We start from the raw sequence: 21,563 nt of genomic DNA, 5'->3' as shown, positions 1-21,563 counted from the left end.
CCCCTTTATGAATCCTTTGATGGGAAGTGAGATGGGAGCCCTGACTGAAGCTTTTTCCACATTCCACGCACTGATAGGGTTTCTCCCCTGTATGAATCCTTTGATGGGAAGTGAGATGGGCCCTCTGAATGAAGCTCTTTCCACATTCCATGCACTGATAGGGTTTCTCCCCTGTATGAATCCTTTGATGGGAAGTGAGATGGTCCCTCCGATTGAAGCTCTTTCTACATTCTACGCACTGATAGGGTTTTCCCATTGTATGACTTCTATGATGGGAAGTGAGATCATGGCTGTGACTGAAGTTCTTTCCACACTCCAAGCAGTGATATGGTTTCTCCCCTGTATGAATTCTACGATGGGAAGTGAGATCGGAGCTCTTCCTGAAGCTCTTTCCACATTCCACGCACTGATAGGGTTTCTCCCCTGTATGAATCCTTTGATGGGAAGTGAGTTCGGACCTCGTCCTGAAGCTCTTTCCACATTCCACGCACTGATAGGGTTTCTCCCCTGTATGAATCCTTTGATGGGAAGTGAGATGGGCCCTCTGATTGAAGCTCTTTCCACATTCCAGGCACTGATAGGGTTTCTCCCCTGAATGAATCCTTTGATGGGAAGTGAGATGGGCACTCCGATTGAAGCTCTTTCCACATTCTACGCACTGAAAGGGTTTCTCCCCTGTATGATTTCTTTGATGGGAAGTGAGATCATGGCTGTTACTGAAGCAGTGATATGGCTTCTCCGCTGTATGAATTCTACGATGGCAAGTGAGATTGTAGCTTTGACTGAAGCTCTTTCCACACTCCAAGCAGTGATATGGTTTCTCCCCTGTATGTATCCTTTGATGGGAAGTGAGATGGGAGCTCTGACTGAAGCTCTTACCACATTCCACGCACTGATAGGGTTTCTCCCCTGTATGAATCCTTTGATGGAAAGTGAGATGGGCACTCCGATTGAAGCTCTTTCCACATTCCATGCACTGATATGGTTTTTCCCCTGTATGAATTCTACGATGGGAAGTGAGATCGTGGCTGTGACTGAAGCTCTTTCCACACTCCAAGCAGTGATATGGTTTCTCCCCAGTATGAATCCTTTGATGGGAAGTGAGATGGGAGCTCTGACTGAAGCTCTTTCCACATTCCACGCACCGATAGGGTTTCTCCCCTGTATGAATCCTTTGATGGGAAGTGAGATCGGCACTCCGATTGAAGCTCTTTCCACATTCCACGCACTGATAGGGTTTCTCCCCTGTATGAATTCTTTGATGGTAAGTGAGATGGGCACTCCGAGTGAAGCTCTTTCCACATTCCACGCACTGATATGGTTTTTCACCTGTATGAATTCTACGATGGGAAGTGAGATCGTGGCTTTGACTGAAGCTCTTTCCACACTCCAAGCAGTGATATGGTTTCTCCCCTGTATGAATCCTTTGATGGGAAGTGAGATTGTGGCTTTGACTGAAGCTCTTTCCACACTCCAAGCAGTGATATGGTTTCTCCCCTGTATGAATTCTTTGATGGGCAGTGAGATGGGAGCCCTGACTGAAGCTCTTTCCACATTCCACACACTGAAAGGGTTTCTCCCCTGTATGAGTTCTACGATGAGAAGTGAGATCGGAACTCTTCCTGAAGCTTTTTCCACATTCCAAGCACTGATAGGGTTTCTCCCCTGTATGAATTCTACGATGGGAAGTGAGATTGTGGCTGTGACTGAAGCAGTGATATGGTTTCTCCCCTGTATGAATTATGTGATGGGAAGTGGAATGGGAGCTCTGAGTGAAGCTCTCTCCACAGTCTGAATCCTGATTTGGCTCCTCCACTGTGTGGATTTCGTTGTGGTCTCCCTTGTTCTTCATTTCCAATTCATCACCACCTGAAACTAAGAGGCAAATGTATTAGAGTCCTTTTGTTATGTAAAAAAGTCTAGTTTCCTATACAAATCAAGTTGAATATTATATGTTTTCTCTCTCTAGTTTTGAAAAGTACAGCTTATCCTGGTAACATCATTTTGTTCAAATTTAAATATGGATCTGTACTATATTCATAAATAAAATGTGCTTTCATTATTATTTTAACGGTGGCCAAAGCGGGAAAGTTCCCTGTCCAAAATTAAGATATACAGTTGTATCTCGGGTTACATACGCTTCAGGTTACATACACTTCAGGTTACAGACTCTGCTAACCCAGAAATAATGCTTCAGTTTAAGAACTTTGCTTCAGGATAAGAACAGAAATCATGTCCTCGTGGTGCAGCGGCATCAGCAGGAGACCCCATTAGCTAAAGTGGTACTTCAGGTTAAAAACAGTTTCAGGTTAAGAACAGACCTCCAGAACGAATTAAGTTCTTAACACGAAGTACCACTGTATTAAATGTTACATTTTTGTGAGAAGTTACAGGGGACCTTCTCGATAGGGGAACCCACCCTGTGGAACAAGAACGGACCTCCAGAACGAATTAAGTACTTAACCCGAGGTACAACTGTATTTAATATGCTATGTTGTTCAATATGCAGTTGTAATGGGAATTGGGGTTGTTCGTGCGTAAACTCCAAACTGCTCCAAGCTGGTTGTATAGCTAAACCTTTCCCTGGTTTGACAGCCCTTACAACGCGACTGTCTCAATCACTGGCAGAATCCGTCAGTGGGCGTTTCCTAAACTTCTTCCAACATAAGAATTCCTTGACTCCAAGTCTCCTCCTAGATTTTCTGCGCGGAAGCTTTCTGCGCAGAGTGGGCGTGCCAAGCGGAGGTCCTGTGCTCTCCCCGCTGATCTCACTTGAAGAGTCTCGGAGCCTTCCCTCCGAAGTACTCTCAGCCTCCCCTTTCTTCCTGGTGTCACCTTGATTTCCTTCCCCAGCGGAAGCTCTCTCTCTCTCCTTGCTAGTTCCCTCCCCTGCATCATTGGGGCGACTTCCCTCTCCTCTTGTCTCTGATGGCAGTTCCCTGACAGCAGTAATAAATCTAAACAAATTTTAAGAGCTTGAGAAATATTTGGGAACATTGACTCTGGACTGACTTGGTCATAGTCAGCTACCTTGTGGTAGGGGAATGAACTTCTGTGTGCTGAAAAACACATTTTGTATATTGAACAAATGTATGTATCAGCTACCAAATTTAAATTTCTTTAGTGGCTAAAAATTTAATGATGATGTGCATCACCTTAAACCAATTTGGATGTTTTCTTAAATTCTCGACATCACAGAATGCAGCAGAAACTTATCATATCAGTATTATTATTATTATTCCAGTTTCCTTACAGTGGTACCTCACGTTACATACACTTCAGGTTACAGACTCCACTAACCTAGAAATGGTACCTCGGGTTAAGAACTTTGCTTCAGGATGAGAACAGAAATCGTGCTCTGGCAGCGCAGCGGCAGCAGAAGGCCCCATTAGCTAAAGTGGTGCATCAGGTTAAGAACAGTTTCAGGTTAAGAACAGACCTCCAGAACGAATTAAGTTCTTAACCCGAAGTACCACTGCACTTAAATGTTACATTATTGTGAGAAGTTACAGGGGATGAGGCAGGGGGCCTTCTCGGTAGGGGCACCCACCCTGTGGAACGCCCTCCCATCAGATGTCAAGGAAATAACTATGCAACATTTAGAGGACTTCTGAAGGCACCTCTGTATTGGGAAGTTTTTAATGTTTGATGTTGGGTAAAAATAATAAAATTATCATTATTGTTACTACAGGGTTCACTGCCTGAGATTCAAAAAGCCTGGCTCTGTTTTGGGATGGAGTTTGTTTGGTTCAGTCGTGGAATCTGTGCCATCTCCAATGTCAAGCGACTCTTTGGTCAACCAGAGAGAGACAGAAGCAAGAACAAAAGCAGGAAACTTGACTGAAGCTACTTCAACATCCCAAATCACTCTGAATCCTACATTTAAGAAGGCCTGGGCAGTTCAGACAGCCTGATCATGGTTTTAAATGGCATAACTGGAGGAAGAATATTCACAGGGAAAACAATCAATAGCCATCCATCCAAGGTTTGCTGTGGGAGTGTTAACATCCCAGGTGCTGTGGGTGGCGCTGTTGAGCCCCATCGAAATATCAGAGGTTCGTCACATAGAGAGATGTCTTGCATTACAAAACAGATAGGATGATCCAATAGGGAGCCTTACCGAGAGAGTCCAAGATCCCACGATTCTCCTCCATGACTTCCTTATGGAGAGCTCTCTGGTCAGGATCCAGCAACGCCCACTCCTCGTCTGTGAAATGGACAGCTACATCTTCAAAGCACACTGGACCCTAACAGAACAGGGAAAAGGCTGTCCTCTTAGAGAACATTCACTTGGCTCTGTTGTTTTCTACAGCGGCCAGACCCCTCTCTGCCTTCCTCATCCCTCCTCTCTCCTGCTGCAGCTTCTGCCTCGGAGTCTGGGCTGCTCTCTGCCACAGACTCCCTCTGCTCCCTGAGCCCTCTTCCCTCTCCAGCTTCAGACACCTCCTCCTCCTCCTCCCAGTCGGCTCCCTCTTCTCTGGCTCCTCCCACCATTCCTCTGCATCCAGCCAGTCTGCATCCAAGCGCTCCTTCCCCACAAGGCTCCTTCCCCCTACCTGATCTGGGTCCACAGCCGCTGCCTCCCCTCCATCACCATGAAAAGATGAGGGACCAGGTCTTGGTGGCATCATTCCGTCACCTGGGAGAGACCAAGGTAAGTGGAAACCGTGAGCGCCTGCTTCTCTCAGAGGTGAAACAGTGCATCTCTAAGTACAGATGGGGCTTCGTCCAAGTCTCCCCTGCTAGCTTCCGGTTCCGCTCTGCTTTAATGGAGGCAGCGGGAGATCATTGGCAAAGGAAAAACAAGGATGACTGAGGGTAATTCTCCTTGCAAGTTGCCCCCAGGGACAGGGGGGAACGGGCTTCACTCCCAGTTTGACTCGGTACCAGGCTCTGGCTCCGGTATGGATTGCGGGAGGCAGGGAGGCGCTGAGTGCAAAAGCCCTTTGCCTGCCAAAAACCCTCGTTCGCTGCCATTAAGAAGCAGAGGTTCTCCTGTCAATTAGAGCTCAATTTGGACTAATGTACAGGCGTTGCTGGAAGAGATGAGATCATAAACTGTGGAATTGAACCAGCTGCAGTAAAAGTCTTCCCAGCTGAGTACATTTGGACATTTGTACCCATTTCATATAATAGTTGTGCAAGAATACATCTCTTCCCCCCCCCCCGGGCTCCAGGTGTCTTCCCCCAAAAGATGCAAAGAACTCAGAGATTAGTTTCAAAACCAAGAGAATGTGACAAAACGGGGGAGAAAACCCTCCTTCCTCCTTACCCAGAGGCCTCACTCTGGCGTCCAGCGGAGTCTTCTCTGCCTCAGAAGAATCAAGACCCATTTCTGCCAAAAGATCCTTCCTCTGAAAGAGCAACAAGGATTCAAAACAGAGAATGGGGAGAAGGGTTAGAGAAGGAATGGCGGAGGCAAGCGCTTTCGGGGGACAGAGGTGAAAGCTGCTTCCTGCTTCTGCTAGACTGGTGTCTGGGGTTGGCTGCCAGGACCATGAAACATTGGTCCTCAAGGATCTTCACTGGCTCCCAGAACGTTTCCCAGCACAATTCAAAGTGTTGGCCTCAAAGGCCCAGTCTACCCACAGGAGCGTCTCCATGGACTGAGGTCCAGTTCGGAGGGTCTTCTGCTGATTCCCTCACTGTGACAAGTGAAGTTACAGGGAACCAGGCAGAAGACCTTCTCCACAGTGGCCCCCACCCTGGGGAATGCCCTCCCATCAGGTGATAAGGAGATAAGAAAATGCATAACTTTTAGAAGACATCTGATGTCTTCTTATGCTTTTACATGTGCTGGAAGGCACCCAGCCACATGGGTGTGGTATTGATAAAAATAAGAAGAGGAAGAAGAGCAAGAAGGAGAAGGAGAAGAAGAAGAAGAAGAAGAAGAGGAGGAGGAGGAGGAGGAAGGAGGAGAAGGAGAAGATCTGTTCCTAGATGCTTTCCAAAAAAGGATGGGCCATTAGGAAATGATTTGGGAATACTCTCCCTCCTCTTTGGAGCCCCTGGGGAGTATCCAGAGGAAAGTCTTTCTCACCTGCTGCTCTGCCTGCTTCCTCTCCTCTGCCTGACTCAGGAGGAAACCTTCGGCCAGGGCCACTGCCTGGGAACTGGTCTCCGCTCCACATTCCCTCACCCAGTTCTCCATCTCCGCTGGAAGGACAGCCAGGAACTGCTCCAAGATCACCAGGTCCAGCATCTGAGCTTTCGTGTGCCTTTCTGGCTTCAGCCACTGATGGTCAAGATGGTAGAACTGGCTGCAAACCTCTCGGGGTCCTTTGGCCTCCTGGTAGCAGAACTGCCTGAGCTGCTGGCTCTGCACCTCTGAGCAAGGGGTGTCCTCCTCACCCAGGATCTTCTGCACGGAGTTTTCCCAGAATTCCCCACTGCTCCCCGTTTCCATGGCATGGCCTCTTCCTGCTTCAGGGCCAGCTGAGTCTTGCTCATCCATCTGGGCTCTCCGGAAGTCTCCAAGAGATTGGAAGGAGCCGCTTGGTCCTCTGCCAAGTTCTGTGTTTCCTAATGCAAGGTGCAGAAAATCGTATGAATCAAACACACTATTCTATTGTAAGATGAAGAGGAGAAGAATGTTTCCTGAAGAAGCGTGGCTGAGTCTTGCTAGGAACCAGGGCTGGATTGCACCACAGCTCAGACTCCAAGCTGTCTGGGGGGGGGGGGGGGAGGTCATAACTGTGAGTGACAAGTGAGTGTAATCCGGAGCCAAGGCAACAGTGGGGGTCCCTCCCAACCCCACTTAATACTCCAGAGCTTCGCCCCAAGCCAGCCATATCTGCTTGGGTGGCTTGGTGAGCAGCAGGGCTGATGTCTAGCTCCAGCCACCGTCCCTTGGGGACTTCCTGCTCAGGATCCGAGGGGACGGTGGCAAGGCCCTCTGGGTGGAACTGCCCTGGAAGACGCCTCGGAAACTGGACTTTACGTCAAATAAAGAATTAGGGAGGGAAAATGGCCGACATACAGAGATTTATGAATAGAGAGAGAAGGGAAGCGTCATGGTGTTTCCCTCTTAATATCCTTCTCCCTCATAATTATGTCCCTCTTGATATCCTTCTCCCTCACAATTATGTCCCTCTTAATATCCTTCTCCCTCACAATAATGTCCCTCCTAATATCCTTCTCCCTCACAATAATATCCCTCCTAATATCCTTCTCCCTCATAATAATATCCCTCTTAATATCCTTCTCCCTCACAATTATGTCCCTCTTAATATACTTCTCCCTCACAATTATGTCCCCCTTAATATCCTTCTCCCTCACAATCATGTCCCTCCTAATATCCTTCTCCCTCATAATAATATCCCTCTTAATATCCTTCTCCCTCACAATTATGTCCCTCTTAATATCCTTCTCCCTCACAATAATGTCCCTCCTAATATCCTTCTCCCTCACAATAATGTCCCTCCTAATATCCTTCTCCCTCACAATAATGTCCCTCCTAATATCCTTCTCCCTCATAATAATATCCCTCCTAATATCCTTCTCCCTCATAATAATATCCCTCTTAATATCCTTCTCCCTCACAATTATGTCCCTCTTAATATACTTCTCCCTCACAATTATGTCCCTCTTAATATCCTTCTCCCTCACAATCATGTCCCTCCTAATATCCTTCTCCCTCATAATAATATCCCTCTTAATATCCTTCTCCCTCATAATAATGTCCCTCTTAATATACTTCTCCCTCACAATTATGTCCCTCCTAATATCCTTCTCCCTCATAATAATATCCCTCTTAATATCCTTCTCCCTCACAATAATGTCCCTCCTAATATCCTTCTCCCTCATAATAATATCCCTCCTAATATCCTTCTCCCTCATAATAATGTCCCTCTTAATATCCTTCTCCCTCATAATAATGTCCCTCTTAATATCCTTCTCCCTCATAATAATGTCCCTCTTAATATACTTTTCCCTCATAATAATGTCCCTCTTAATATCCTTCTCCCTCATAATAATGTCCCTCTTAATATCCTTCTCCCTCACAATTATGTCCCTCCGAATGTCCTTCTCCCTCCTCACTGTCTTCCAGTCCCACCTCCCTGGCCAGGGCCTGAGGTCCCTCTGGCTCCCTCCCGGACCCCCAGCCTCTCTTCCCTCCCCTTCCCGCCTCCCGGGGCAGGGAGTTCCCCAGGCTTCCCCCGAGAGGAGACCCACCAGAGCCCGGCAGGCGAAGGCGAGGCTGCTCTGACTGGAAGTGACGTCAGAGGGGAGGAGCGGCCCGCCTTCCTTTCCTCTCCCCTCTAGGAAGCCAGCTCGGCGCCCCTTAACCCTTCTCTCTCCCGGCGGAGCCGTCAGGGGCGTCGCGCAGGCGCAGAGCTGCTCCATCCGGGGCCTGGCGAGCTGCTCCCTCTGAGGGGAAGAGGCGGCACTTGGGCCCGCAATGGGGGAGCGGAGTGCGTGGGAAGGGGGAACCCGTGTCCGGGAGGAGGAGCTCGTCTCTCTGCCTGGGGCTGCGAAGGGGCGTCTGGACGGGGGAGTGGGGGGTCTTGGGGGGCAGATGGGGGTGTCTCTCTTGGGGGCCCCTGGGGAGGCTGGGGGGCAGAGAGCCCTGTCCCAGCAAGAGGGGGTCCCGGGGGGGCTGGAGGGGGGAGACATTGCCAGACATGGCTGGGGGGGCCATTCTGTGTTGTCCCACCTGCTGCTTTGTGTCTGTAGTTCAGCCATAAATGTATGTTCTTGGTGAAGTCGCCTTGGAAGCAACCCAGGAGCAGCCAGGGGGGTTTTCCTAGGAAGCCTTTTATTCCCCCTCGGGTGACATTGTTCTAAGTTGGTGGGTGCCCAAGCCCCGTAAAATACCTCAATTTCATAAATGTTGGAATTGGATTGAGACTTGGGTTGCCAACACCGGGTGCCAGACCCGTGTGGGTTAAACGGTGTGTTTGACGCTCCTCATCCTCTGGAATCAGCGTGTCTTCACAGCTCCTTCAACCAGGCAAGGAAGGACGCCTGGATCCAGAATTGGCCCCCACAGTCACTGAGGGCCTCATGGTTGAAACCGTGTTTAGGGAAGACAGTCTTACTCAGCTACGAGGGACGCCAGAGAAGAAGGGTTGCCATGTGTCCCCTTTTCCCAGGACACGTCCTCTTTTTCAGGGGTAAAATTTCTGTCCAGGTGGATTTTTTGGTCAAAATGTCTCTGGCCAGATGTTCTGGAGGAGTCATAACTGGGGGTGGAAGACTTGCGTTCCTCTTCTCTTCTCCTGCCCCCCCTCAGCAAAACATCTCACAGCTTCTCTAGCCTAACTATAGTAGGAGTACTTAAAAGGAGAGTCATCATCGCATCCTCGTTTTTGCTCCTCATAATCTGCCCACCCTCCCAGAGAAGGGCAACCAAGGAGATGAAGACTCCGTCCTCTTCCGGATGTGGCCCAATCGCCTTCTCAATCCGGCCCCCGGACGGTCCAGGAATCAGCGTGTTTTTACATGAGTAGAATGTGTCCTGTTACTTAAAATGCATCTCTGGGTTATTTGTGGGGCATAGGAATTTGTTCATCCCCCCCCCAAAATATAGTCCGGCCCCCCACAAGGTCTGAGGGACGGTGGACCGGCCCCCGGCTGGAAAAGCTTGCTGACCCCGGATCTAGGGCTGTTTTTAAATGTCCCAACACTGCCTGGCACTGGTCCCTCCAAATGCTCTTGTCTGGCTGGTCTTTCTTCTCCAGTCATGTCAAGGAGCAGCATGGGGGCTAAAAGGAGAAATAAATGGAGGACAATATCCCACTCCCCCCAGAAAAGCTCTTATTTCTCTCTTTGTGGAGAGTCTAGGCCCCTCTTGAAGGACCTTTGCCTTGCTCCAATCAGGATAAATATTTCCACCCCTTGGGACCCAAATATTTGACTTGCCTCATTTTGAAAACTGGCATTTTGAAGCTTTGACCATTAGGCTTGCACTCCATCACCTTTTACAGTGGTACCTTGGGTTAAGTACTTAATTCGCTCTGGAGGTCCATTTGTAACCTGAAACTGTTCTTAACCTGAAGCACCACTTTAGCTAGTGGTGCCTCCCGCTGCTGTTGCACCGCCGGAGCACGATTTCTGTTCTCATCCTGAAGCAAAGTTCTGAACCCGAGGTACTATTTCTGGGTTAGCGGAGTCTGTAACCCGAGGTACCACTGTACATACTTTACATTTGCTGAGGCAAAATCTCCACCCCCAACATTGTTTGCGGCAGTTCTGCCCTCGCCTTAATCTCCTCCATTTTTAACGGAAACATCTCTTTTTCATGGGCCATCTTGGCCTCCCTGTCTCTTTCTTCTTGGGCTCATCTCTCTCTCTCTCTCTCTCTTTCTGCCTGTATCTCTGCTAGATGAAGGGCAGCTGCCATTCTGGCCTCTTCTCTTTCTTTCTCTCCTTCAACCTTAGACAATTCCAATCTTAGCCTCATCATCTCTAATTCAATATATTAGGATTCTCCTCATACGCAGCAGCTGGGTCATCCTGAGTCTCTTTGGCTTGGCGCTTGCTGGTCATTTTCTGACAGGAATTTTTTCTTTTTTTTATCAAATAACTTCACTCCTTTATTAAACTGGTTGTTCTGTGTCTCTGGGTACGTTTCTGTGTGGGTTTTTACTTCGTGTCACGGCCCTTTTCCCCCGGCACCCTTGGGCCCGCCCTTCAGGGCTGTCGTTTTGAGACCCCACTTCCTCCCTGGGTTGCTTTTTCTGGAAGGGACTGAGTATTACTGCTCCCCCTGAGTCTCCTTTGATTTCATCTCCCAAGGTAGAGACTTCAGTTACTGTTTTCAGCCTAAATGAGCAGGAACCTCTTGAAAACATTGCTCTAAAGTGATGAGCTGTTTGAGCTCTTCTCACTTTCCTCCCATCTGTCCAGAGCTTGGTCAGTTCGGCTACCCAGTTGGGCCTAAGTCTCTCCTGGTTTCCATTGAATTTCACGAAAGGCTTTTTGGCTTTGTTCTGCACTCAGTCCAAAGCACACTTTCACTCTCTCTTTAAATGTGAGGGAATCAGAGGTTTCGTCCTCTCTGAGATCTGAGTATATTCCTCATATCTGTGGGCGTAAGTGCAGCACCCAATTTTCCTCATGAATGTTTAAGTCTGCCAGTCCGCTCAAAACTAAATAGGATCTGTGTGGGTTTTAACTTCCTATCCCACCTCTGCCCCCAATTAATATGCGACGACGCAAGGGCTCTTTTCCCCCTGGCAGCCTTGGGCCCATTCTCTCTCCTAAATATAGTGCACCCACCTCACAGAACACAATTTTCACAAATGCCCTCCAACTACCTCAGATTATCTTGTGGGGGACTTGCGTGAGGTAAAACTCACTAATTGGGAGTCTCAGGCAGGATTTCTTCGAATAAACATTAACAATTTTATTTAACAAGGAAGTTTTTGACATGAGTGGATAAAACTTAGGATAGTTCAGTTTACAATGTTATTTCCCTTCAAGGTTTTCTCAGTTGTTTCACACTTAAGACTTTGGCTCTTAACAAGGGGGCACTTTCTGCCAGTCACCCTACTCCCGAGGTACCCAAGCCAAAGACCCAAGGGATCTCTGGTTTGGGAGTCTTCTCTTTCTAGAAGGATCTCTCCCCTCCTGACTGGGATGAGAGCTCAGCAGCCGGTCTCTTTCCAGCTCCTCCTTCTCCTGGCTCAGCCTCCCAGTTCATTCCTGGCCTGATTTACTCTCCCAGGACACCACACACTGTCCTTCCCACTAAGCTCAGAGACTCCTTTCTCTAGCTGGTGATCTTTTCCTCAGAGTGGATGTTTCCACCCAGAACCAGCTCCTCTCACTCCCCATCTTCCCCACCTCCCTCCAGAGCTCCTAGCCATGGGGGGAACTGGGCCCAGGTCTCCCTCCTCCAGCTCCAGGGCTCTTAGTCTGTCCGCTAAACCACATGGGGCATCTTTGGGTGTAGGATATTCTCCTAGGGGCCCCAACCTGCCACTTCCCCTGAGCTTCTTGCAGCCTGATGCCAACAAACAGGCATGCGTGTCCTGCTTGTTTGCAAGTAAAGCAACACCCTCCCTGGTTGGGATGGAGGGTCTCGCCTCTGGAATGGTGGAAATGACCATCCAGCCATGTGGTTGGTCAGGGGCCCAGAGAAGTAAAACTCTTCAAGTGTTTGGCTCCAGGGTCCCTTCAGAGAGAGTTGGTTCCGACTCTCTGAGTAAAGAGGAAGGAAAAGGGGGTCCTGCAAGGAGAGGATGAGGGGAAGACCCCCTTTTCTAGGGGTGGGGGAGAGGGATTGGGCTCCCGGGTCAAGAGAGCACCTTGTATCCTGGCACTGAAAAGACACCCTCCCGACACACACACTTTGTGGCATCTCCTTTTGGCAAAGGGTCAAAACATAGTTCCAACTTGAAAACCACCTCCAGGACCAGGCACCCTCAATGGGCTTTGGACTACAACTCCCAACCGGGCCTGCCAGCAGAAGGCACCGGGGATGGAAACAGCCGTCCAAAAGGTCCGGCCAGCTCCAGAGGCGACCCAAGGCTGCTCTCCAACGGGGCCCTGCTCCAGGCATCTGAGTTGCCCAGTTCAAGGGAGCTGGCGGGACTAAGAACCGGGGTTCCTGAATTGCAGGGGTTGGACTAGATGAGCCTGGAGTGTCCTCTTCCAGGATTCCTCATCTGGCTCCCAATGCCACGGCTGGAATGTCTCCCAAAACTGCCCCCCCTTTCACAAGGAGGTCTCCCCCCCCCCCCCCCGCGTCTTAAACTACCCTTTGAATGGCAACCATCTCCAATCTCCTTGCTGGACAATCCCAACCAAAGATGCATTAGATTCTCTGAAATCTACTCAGGAGTCCTGTTGTGATTTCATGCTCTTTATTGCAGCTTGCAAAACAGTGATTTAATTGCACCCCAAACCTCAGGCTGTTATATACATTATTTACACAATCAGTCCCGTCTGACTGGCTGATTCTGCTTCCCTCCTGGAGCCTGACTGGTCTTTTCCTGCAAGCCAATCAGTTGTTGCATTCTAGGAACCTACTAGCCTTTTCTTCTAAGCTCCAAGCTTAGTACATAAGCCCCCTCCCCTCTACGTTCCCGTTGCGCCCAGAAGGTTAGCATTCGTAGTCGTTGAGATATGCCGGTCAGCTACGTATGCCTTGTGGTCTTGGGTGTCTCTCGGTAGGGGTTCCTGGTTCTGGCTCTTGTTCCAGGGCTGCCGGTTGTGACAGGGTCGTTGGGTTGGACACCGCTGGTCCACTCAGTCATGGTCCTGGTTCCTGTGGCTGCTCGGCCTCGGTCACTTCTGGACTTCCTAGTTCTGCCTCCCTTACCCGCTCCTCCTGCGGGTTTTTCTTAAAACAGGGTGGGAGGTTGAGAGGGCTTAGTCTTCCAAACAAACCTTTATCCATTAGTTAGTAGACAAGCTTCCCAGTGTAAGGAGAAGAAAGCAGACCTCTGAACCCAGCCTGGCCCCCCACCAAATTCTGCCCGCATGCCTTGAGGCCCCAAGATGGGCGGAGGAAGGCCTGGGGGGGGGCAGCTGCTGGCTGGGACTTTGATTGGGGCAGGGTGGGGGCACAGGGAGACGGAGACAGGAGGACCGGCCAGGGGGTGGCACTGGGGGGATTTATTCAAATTGGTTTTCTACCCAAACCAGGCCTGGGCCTGGGCCAGCTTGCCAAAAATCTTAGACCCCGCCAGGGTGGCAAGGACATGGCTGACCATTGGCACCGGGTATGCATGAGCCATAAGGGCCTTGTTTATGATACATTTGTAGTCTGCGCAGATGTGGACTGAGCCATTGGGCTTGACGGGTGTGATGACGGGTTTCTCAGGGGGCATTAGGCACCGGCTAGAGCACTCCTTACTCCACAAGCCAGTCTAATTCCACTCCCAGCCACTCCACTCTAACCTTTGCTAAAATCCTGCTCTCCTCCCTCCTCTCCGTCTCAGAGGCTGGGCTTTCTGTCTCATCTCAAGAACCGCCAAAGCGCCCGCAATTGCCTCTTATCTTCCACCCAAACCGTCCACATCAATCCTAAGCGTCTCCTGTTCTGATTTCCATTTTTTGTCTTCCACCTTTTCAGACTTCTCCTCCCTTCCTTTCATGGAGATATCTAGTGCTTCTGTTTTCTTTTTCAGTGTCTCTACTTTAGTGGTCAAATTTGTCTCCATTTCATGATTTTAATCAATTCGGGCTAATAGCTTCTCCAAATTTAACACAGGCCTGGCGTTAACTGTTTTTGAACTGCCATCTTCAAAATCTCCCTCTCCCTTGTTCTCAAAGCAGCCTGTTTTCCAGCAGCACCTTATCAGTTTGTCAAGGTCACAGAATAACTCTTTCCTAAGAGATCCTGTTTCCTGCATTTTTCCAGCCCTCCCTCTTCCTTCCAGCCTGATCACCAACACACATAAGCTGTTTAACATAAAATCCAATTTCTCAAATTAAGATTCGAATTAAACAAATGAACCAAATAATTACTTTAAGAGAGAAACCATAAAAAAGAAAAAATGTGTCCAAGAGGACCTAGCAATTTAGACGTCCAGACAAGAGTGGTTGTCTTGCAGGAATCCAATTCTCTTTAAGTGGCTCAGAGTAGAAGAAATATTTTCCTTCAAAGAGAAACAAACTTGTCCAAACCTGTCTTGATTTTAGCTTTTTCAGCCAGTCCTTTTAAGAGCTCCAATTCTATTTTTTAAAAGAAATTTAAAAATGAGACCAGACTTTCATAAATCCCTCCGATCACACTCTTCGCACTGAAATAGTTTCTACCCTGTGTGAATTCTCTGATGGAAAATGAGATTGTTGCTTTGACTGAAGCTCTTTCCACATTCCAGGCACTGATAGGGTTTCTCCCCTGTATGAATCCTTTGATGGGAAGTGAGATGGGAACTATGATTGAAGCTCTTTCCACATTCCACACACTGATAGGGTTTTTCCCCTGTATGAATTCTACGATGGGAAGTGAGATCGTGGCTGTTAGTGAAGCTCTTTCCACATTCCACACAGTGATAAGGTTTCTCCCCTATATGAATTCTACGATGGGAAGTGAGACTTTCTTTCCAGGTGAAGCTCTTTCCACATTCCATGCACTGAAAGGGTTTCTCCCCTGTATGAATCCTTTGATGGGAAGTGAGCTTGGCCCTCTGACGGAAGCTCTTTCCGCATTCCACGCACTGATAGGGTTTCTCCCCTGTATGAATCCTTTGATGGGAAGTGAGATCTGAGCATTTTCTGAATCTCTTTCCACATTCCACGCACTGATAGGGTTTCTCCCCTGTATGAATTCTCTGGTGGGTAATGAGATAGCGTCTGTCAATGAAGCTCTTTCCACATTCCACACACTGATAGGGTTTCTCCCCAGTATGAATCCTTTGATGGGAAGTGAGCATGGCCCTTTGATTGAAGCTCTTTCCACACTCCAAGCAGTGATAGGGTTTCTCCCCTGTATGAATCCTTTGATGGGAAGTGAGAATTTCTTTCCTGGTGAAGCTCATTCCACATTCCAAGCACAGATAGGGTTTCTCCCCTGTATGAATCCTTTGATGGGAAGTGAGATGGGCCCTCTGAATGAAGCTCTTTCCACATTCCATGCACTGATAGGGTTTCTCCCCTGTATGAATCCTTCGATGGGAAGTGAGTTGGGAGCTCTGACTGAAGCTCTTTCCACATTCCACGCACTGATAGGGTTTCTCCCCTGTATGAATCCTTTGATGGAAAGTGAGATGGGCACTCCGATTGAAGCTCTTTCCACATTCCACGCACTGATATGGTTTTTCCGCTGTATGAATTCTACGATGGTAAGTGAGATAGTGCCTGTGACTGAAGCTCTTTCCACACTCCAAGCAGTGATATGGTTTCTCCCCTGTATGAATCCTTTGATGGGAAGTGAGATGGGAGCTCTGACTGAAGCTCTTTCCACATTTCACGCACTGATAGGGTTTCTCCCCTGTATGAATCCTTTGATGGGAAGTGAGTTGAGAGCTCTGACTGAAGCTCTTTCCACATTTCACGCACTGATAGGGTTTCTCCCCTGTATGAATTCTTTGATGGGAGGTGAGAGAGGAGCTAGCAGTGAAGCTCTTTCCACATTCCACGCACTGATAGGGTTTCTCCCCTGTATGAATCCTTTGATGGGAAGTGAGTTCAAAGCTCGTCTTGAAGCTCTTTCCACACTCCAAGCAGTGATAGGGTTTCTTTTCAATCGGATTTCTTTGATGGGAAGTGGAATGGGAGCTCTGACTGAAGCCCTCTCCACAGTCTGAATCCGGATATGGCTCCTCCACTGTGTGGATTTCGTTGTGGTCTCCCTTGTTCTTCATTTCCAATTCATCACCACCTGAAACTAAGAGGCAAACGGATTAGAGTCTTGGGAAGAAGTGCAGCCCCAAATTATGGAACAATGCTCATTAATGCTTGGGACAGGGGAAGAACTGAAGGGAGTTAGATGTTATAATGTTCCTTTTGTTCTGTAAAAATGTCTAGTTTTGTATACAAATCAAGTTGAATATTATATGTTTTCTCTCTCTAGTTTTTTAAAGTACAGTGTCAGGGAACTGCCATCAGAGACCAGAGGAGAGGGAGGTCGCCCCAATGATGCAGGGGAGGGGAATAGCAAGGAGAGAGAGAGAGCTTCCGCTGGGGAAGGCAATCAAGGAGACACCAGGAAGAAAGGGGAGGCTGAGAGCACTTCGGAGGGAGGGCTCCGAGACTCTTCAAGTGAGATCAGCGGGGAGAGCACCAGACCCCCGCTTGGCACGCCCACACTGCGCAGAAGGCTTCCGCGCAGAGAATCTAGGCGGAGAGTGGGCGTCAAGGAATTTTTATGTTGGAAGAAGTTTAGAAAACGCCCACTGACGGATTCTGCCAGCGACTGAAGTAGCCGCGCCTAAGGGCTGCTCAGCCAGGGAAAGGTGCAACCACCCCAAGCAGCTTGGAGCAGTTGGTGGTTTACACACAAGCAACCCCAATTCCCATTACAGCAATCCGTCAGTCTTTTACGTTGCTTGTGTGCAGGACATACCGGAGGAGCAGGCGCTGCGGAGGGAGCCAGAGGGGGACCTACTCTGGAGGAGAGAAACAGAGATTTGGAATAGCAGCTGGCTATTCTGGCGGCGCGGCTGGATGAAAGGTGGACTCAGGATGCCCAGGGGAAGCCCACCCCCATCGCAAGGAAGGTACCGGGACTAGTGCAGAAGTTTGTGGGCAACCCAAGGGATTATAACGCATTTAAGACAGAGATGCAGTATGCGCTGGACCTGCAGTATGATGACTTTGTGGATGATGGGGCTCGAGTGGCTTTTGTGATAGGGCACCTTCTGGACGGGGCCAGGGAATGGGTTCGAGCCTTAATGGCGTCCGATAATGCCGCGTTAAAGGATCTGAGGAAATTTTTTAGCGCCATGGACCATATGTTTTCGAGCGAAGTGGAGCGGAGCGTGACGCGCAAGGAACTGATGGGTTGCAAGCAAGGGAACCACCAGTGAGGGAGTACTGGTCACGTTTTGCCATGTTGATCCACAAACGGGTGGGAACTGAGTTCGGAACCGGTGCAGATGTTATTTGAGGAGGGGTTATCCCCTTGGGTTAAAGACGAACTTTCCCGCTCACCCCGCCCGGAGTCGATGGACCAGCTGACCAAGAGGGCGCTTGCGGTGGGAGTAAGGCAAGAGACGCGGGCGATGGAAAGGCGGGAAGGGAGAGGCGAGCGTTGGCATGACAACCGCATTCCTGAGATGCCAAGGCAATCTCAACCGCCAGAGGAGCCAATGGAGATTGGAGGCGCGCGCGGGGTTTCAAACTCTGGCGAGGTTCGCAAGAAGGAGGGGAAAACCGCCAAGAAATGTTTTCTCTGCCAACAGCCGGGACATTTTGCCAGGATCTGCCCTCAGAGGAAGGCGTGGCAAGGAATGGTGGGGGCAGTTGGTGGGGAACAGGAGGAGGAAAAGGAACAGGGAAACGCCAGTGCTTGGCTGCCGAAGAGCGGGCACAGCAGCCAGGCAAGCACCCAGTAAAAGTGCCCAAGCCAGACCCTCCCCAGGCAGCCATCGCCATAGAGGTGGTGCTAGAACTCCCCAATGGGCACCCAATCAAGGTGAAGGCATTGTTGGATTCAGGGAGCTCTTGCAACTTTTTTAGCAGGGAATTTGCCCTAGAACATCAGCTCCACGTATTGGCACTAGAGCACCCTTTGCAAGTAACGACCATAGATGGGAGGGAACTTCTAGGGGGGGGAGTGACCCACCAGACCCCTCCCATGAAAATGAAAGTCTCCAGACACACAGAGACAATTGCCTTTCACGTAGCCACACTAGCAGGACCACCAATCATATTGGGTATGAGCTGGCTGGCACTGCACGATCCAGTGGTGGGATGGCACCAGCGAACAGTCTCCTTTGGGTCAGCTTACTGCATGGAGCACTGCCACGGGGGAGAGACCCAGAGGATGGCAGTGGCCAGAGTGGCAGGAATGGCGGTAGGAGAGAAGGGGAGAGTGCCACCTCAGTATGCAGACCTGGAAGAAGTCTTCAGTGAGAAGGAGGCGGACAGGCTACCCCCCCCACAGGCCTTTTGACTGTCAGATCAACCTACTCCCAGGGGCCCAGCTGCCAGTGGGTAAGCTGTATGCCATGTCGGAGAGGGAGATGCAAGAGTTGCAGAAGTTTATTGATAAGAACCTGAAGAGGGGTTTCATACGAGAATCAAGGGCAGTGGGGGGCAGTCCGGTGTTCTTTGTGGACAAGAGAGACTCCAAAGAGCCCAGATTGGTCATAGATTATAGGTCCTTGAACCTGGTGTCGGAACCAGTGACCTTCCCCATGCCGAGAATCGATGACATTTTGGCCAGAGTAAGGAAAGGGAAGATTTTTACCAAGTTGAACCTTCGAGGGGCGTACAATTTGATAAGGATGAGGGAGGGGGATGAATGGAAAACCACCATCTTCACCCCTCTGGGAGCCTTTGAGTACCTAGTTATGCCCTTCAGACTCCAATCAGGCTCCAGCACATTTCAAAGTTTTATGCACCATGTGCTGGGGTCCCTGCTCTACAAGAATTGCGTAGCTTTCTTGGACAACGTGCTAATCTACTCAGAGAACGAGGAGCAGCATGTGAAGGAAGTCAGGGAAGTGCTGCAGAGACTGCAGGAGCACCAGCTGTGGGTCAAGTTAGAGAAATGCCAATTCCACGCCCGAGAGGTAGAGTTCCTGGGTTACAGGTTGTCTGACAAGGGCTTAGCCATGGACCCAGGCAAGGTGTAGACAGTGCTGGAATGGAAGACGCCCAAGAACCGGAAGGACGTGCAGAAGTTCTTGGGGTTTGGAAATTTCTACAGGAAATTCATCAAGAACTTCGCCCACCTGACAGCTCCCATTACCGATTGCCTCAGCAGCAAGAAGAAGTTTGAATGGACAGCAGAGGCTCAGCAGTCCTTTGAGGAGCTAAAGAGGGAGTTCGCTTCGGAAGAGCAACTCTTACACGTGGATCTGCAGAAGCCGATGAGGCTGGAGACAGATGCGTCAGACCGAGCGGTGGGGGCCGTATTACTCCAGCTGGGAAATCGTGGAGAGTGGAAGCCGTGCGCCTTTTTCTCGAGGAAGCTGAACAAGTCCGAACAAAACTACATGGTGTATGATCGGGAACTGCTGGCTATACATGAGGCTTTTCGCTGCTGGAGACATTTTCTAATAGGTGCACAGCACAAGATCCAGGTGTGCACGGACCATAAGAATCTTGAGTATTGGAGGACGGCGTGAATCAAAGACAGGTGCGATGGGCACAGGAGTTTTCCAAGTTTTTTTTTGAGATTAGGTACGTGCCGGGGAAGGAAAACGTCAGAGCAGACGCTCTTTCCCGCAAACCATAGTACTTGGAAGGAGAGGGAGTGCCAGAAGCACGTCATGTCATACCTGAGAACCAATGGGTGTGTGGGGGAGTGTTGGTAGGGAGACAAGAGCTGGCCGGGCGGACAAGGGACGACCAGTACGCCCAAACCAAAATCAGGGAGATCCGAGACACAGAAGAAAATCAGGGAGGTTTTGAGGTCAAGGAGGGGGTTTTGTACTATAAGGGAGCGTTGTACATACCAGAAGAGGACTTGCGGGGGAAAATACTTAAACAGCTTCATGACAACCCCACGGCGGGACATTTTGGCCAGCACAAGACCATGTTGCTGGTCACCAGGCAGTTCTGGTGGCCGAGAGTAAGGGAAGATGTGAGGGAGTACGTACGGGGGTGCGAGCGCTGCCAGCACGCTAAAGGGGAGAGGGCAGCACCCGCGGGGTTACTGGAACCCTTACCCACACCAGAAAGACCATGGGAAGTGGTATCAATTGATTTTATGACCGATTTACCCAAGTCCAGGGGGAAAACAGCCGTCATGGTGGTAGTTGACTTGATGACCAAAATGTGCCATTTTATTGCGTGCTCGCATGCAGTAACAGCAGAAGAAACAGCGAGGCTGTTTGTTAATCATGTCTTCAGGTTGCATGGCGCCCCCTTGAGGATTTTGTCCGACAGAGGCCGGCAATTTACTTCCAGATTCTGGAGGAGGCTCATGAGCCTGTTAGACGTAGAGATGAGTTTCTCGACGGCCAGACATCCAGAGACCAACGGACAACCAGAAAGAGCTAATAGCATACTTCAACAGTACCTACGCTGCTATGTCAACGAAAGGGAGAACGATTGGGTGGACAAACTAGCGTTGGCTGAATTTGCATACAATAACGCGGAACATGTGCCCACGGGGATGAGTCCCTTCATGGCCAATTACGGGTGTCACCCCAGGGCTTTCCCAGGGGAGGGGGAGGGAAGGTGGAGTGTGCCAGCGACCGAACAATTTGTGGAAGAGATGGAGGCGTTACACCAACAACTCAGGGTTAACCTGGAAAGGGCGAAAGAAGCGTATAAGAGGCAGGCAGACAAGCACCGCAGAGAAGGGGAAACTATAAGAGTGGGGGATCAGGTGTGGTTGTCTACCCAAGGGTTACCGTTCAAAGGGGGTTGTAAGAAATTATGGCCAAGACGATTGGGACCTTTCGAGGTAACACAACAAGTGAACCCGGTGGCTTTCAGACTCAAATTGCCCAGCAACATGAAACTGCACCCGGTGTTTCACAGATCCCTACTCTCAACGTACAGGGAAGGGAGGGAATTTCTGGGACAAGGAAGAGAAACACCCATGCATCCACGGGTGGAGGAAAGGGAACTCAGTAGTCATGCAGCTGAAATTCTTGATTCCAGGTGGAGAGGGAGACAGGTGGAATATCTGGTGGCTTGGGAGGGGGAGCCCGAATCGGAGAACACTTGGGTTCCAGCGGGAGAGATCTGGGATGTGTATCTGGAGGAGGAGTTCCATCGCAGGTTCCCAAGGAAACCCAAGCCGTTAGGGAGGTTCTGGGAGCAGCAATTTGGCAACACGGAGGATGAGGAAGAGTTTATGGGATTTCCCGCCTCCGAAGAGGAGGAAGGGGGAAGATCCGAAGGGGAGGAATCCGACTGGGAAGAGTGGGAAGCGGAAAGAGACAACAGCAGGTGGAGAGCAGTGTTGGAATCATCTGAGGAGGAGGATAGTTCGTTCAGGGGGTTCCCCACTTCACCGTCCCAGGAACGGACGGGAGGGGAGG

The 21,563-nt window shown here is 49.8% G+C and overlaps 2 protein-coding genes across 2 annotated transcripts in view; both read right to left on the bottom strand.

Moving 5' to 3' along the window:
- LOC114603030 (uncharacterized) overlaps positions 1-21,563 on the bottom strand; it is a 32,075-nt gene that overhangs the window by 594 nt on the left and 9,918 nt on the right. The window contains 5 exon segments of the mRNA XM_077932430.1: positions 1-1,875; positions 4,121-4,247; positions 4,557-4,639; positions 5,273-5,354; positions 6,041-6,522. Of these exon segments, the coding sequence (XP_077788556.1) occupies positions 1-1,875; positions 4,121-4,247; positions 4,557-4,639; positions 5,273-5,354; positions 6,041-6,454 (2,581 nt within the window). The 5' untranslated portion in view covers positions 6,455-6,522.
- Positions 12,796-21,563, bottom strand: part of LOC114603042 (uncharacterized) — a 41,337-nt gene continuing 32,569 nt past the window's right edge. Inside the window, exon 6 of the mRNA XM_077932431.1 lies at positions 12,796-16,285. Within this exon, the coding sequence (XP_077788557.1) occupies positions 14,709-16,285 (1,577 nt within the window). The 3' untranslated portion in view covers positions 12,796-14,708. The remainder of the gene's footprint in view (positions 16,286-21,563) is intronic.

The sequence above is a fragment of the Podarcis muralis genome, chromosome 7, assembly GCF_964188315.1.
Source record: "Podarcis muralis chromosome 7, rPodMur119.hap1.1, whole genome shotgun sequence".
Taxonomy (NCBI): Eukaryota; Metazoa; Chordata; class Lepidosauria; order Squamata; family Lacertidae; genus Podarcis; species Podarcis muralis.
This window is presented reverse-complemented; position numbering and strand designations above follow the sequence as displayed.